General features: G+C 47.2%; 1 protein-coding gene across 1 annotated transcript in view; it reads left to right on the forward strand.

The window, feature by feature from the left end:
- The window catches only part of LOC106818264 (protein RUFY3-like), a gene marked incomplete at its 5' end in the record, with an annotated part of 18,534 nt that extends 17,805 nt beyond the window's left edge, over positions 1 to 729 (forward strand). Inside the window, one exon of the mRNA XM_014822985.1 lies at positions 705 to 729. Within this exon, the coding sequence (XP_014678471.1) occupies positions 705 to 729 (25 nt within the window). The remainder of the gene's footprint in view (positions 1 to 704) is intronic.
- Positions 730 to 1,101: the final 372 nt, after the last annotated feature.

A 1,101-nucleotide genomic window follows, 5' to 3' on the forward strand; every position in this document is an offset into this window, starting at 1 on the left:
TCTCTCTCTCTCTCTCTCTCTCTCTCTCTCTCTCTCTCTCTCTCTCTCTCTCTCTCTCTCTCTCTCTCTCTCTCTCTCTCTCTCTCTCTCTCTCTCTCTCTCTCTCTCTCTCTCTCTCTCTCTCTCTCTCTCTCTCTCTCTCGTCTTGCACTCCCTCGTGTACTTGTGATGAAACTTGGCCTTGTATGTAAGGTGTACACAAAATACACAATATCAGCCTGACTGGCAATGAGCAAATCGATTTGCATGCGATCTGCATATATGCTCCACTTGTGCATGCTGTGTTTGCTGACTTATAAATGTCTTATAACTTGCTGAGAAAAATCAATGATGTGGAAGGTGGGGTGTCCGCGTGTGTGCGTGCGTGCGTGCGTGCGTGCGTGCGTGCGTGCGTGCGTGCGTGCGTGCGTGTGTGTTTCTGTGTGAGCGAGGCAGCGTATATTACAAGCAACGTGATATGTACAGAAATACGGAGATATAAACTGAAGTGTAGCGGACCAATGTCAGGCTTTTTTTGCGAGCCCAGCGGAAATTATTTGGACACTGTGTAACTTTCTTGTCACTATATATAAGTACAGTCTATATGTGGGGCGTGTACCTTTAGGCTTTACCGACCCCCCCCCCCCTTGTAGGCCTCACTCACTGTTGTCACTGTGTTAGCAAAGCACCCGGCATTCAATATTAGTTTCCTGATGTGTCACTAGGTGGCAGCACTACAAGATCTTGTGATGTAGTGCGTATTTTTTGGGGCGGATCGTATGATCCTGATCACATGGATCCAGTGATCCTGCGCGTTTGTTTGGACCGTTCAGTGATCCAGATCACAAATTCTTAAACCTGTTGGTGAGGGGGATTTGCAGGGGGATCCAATATGGCGGCGTGCGACCCAGCCAATCACGGCTTGTTGTTTGTTACGAACCATCCTGTGATAGGTCACAGCGAAATGTGATCTGTTGAAAGTTAGTTTGCATTTGTTTGGGGGGAGATGAGGATCGAGGGATCCTGATCAGATGGATCTATCTCTAACAAACAGATATGAAATGATATAATGGGTGCACTGTGCTGTAGACAGACACCAAATGTAGCCTTGCATCACTAACT

This window comes from Priapulus caudatus, unplaced genomic scaffold, assembly GCF_000485595.1.
Source record: "Priapulus caudatus unplaced genomic scaffold, Priapulus_caudatus-5.0.1 Scaffold2123, whole genome shotgun sequence".
Taxonomy (NCBI): Eukaryota; Metazoa; Priapulida; class Priapulimorpha; order Priapulimorphida; family Priapulidae; genus Priapulus; species Priapulus caudatus.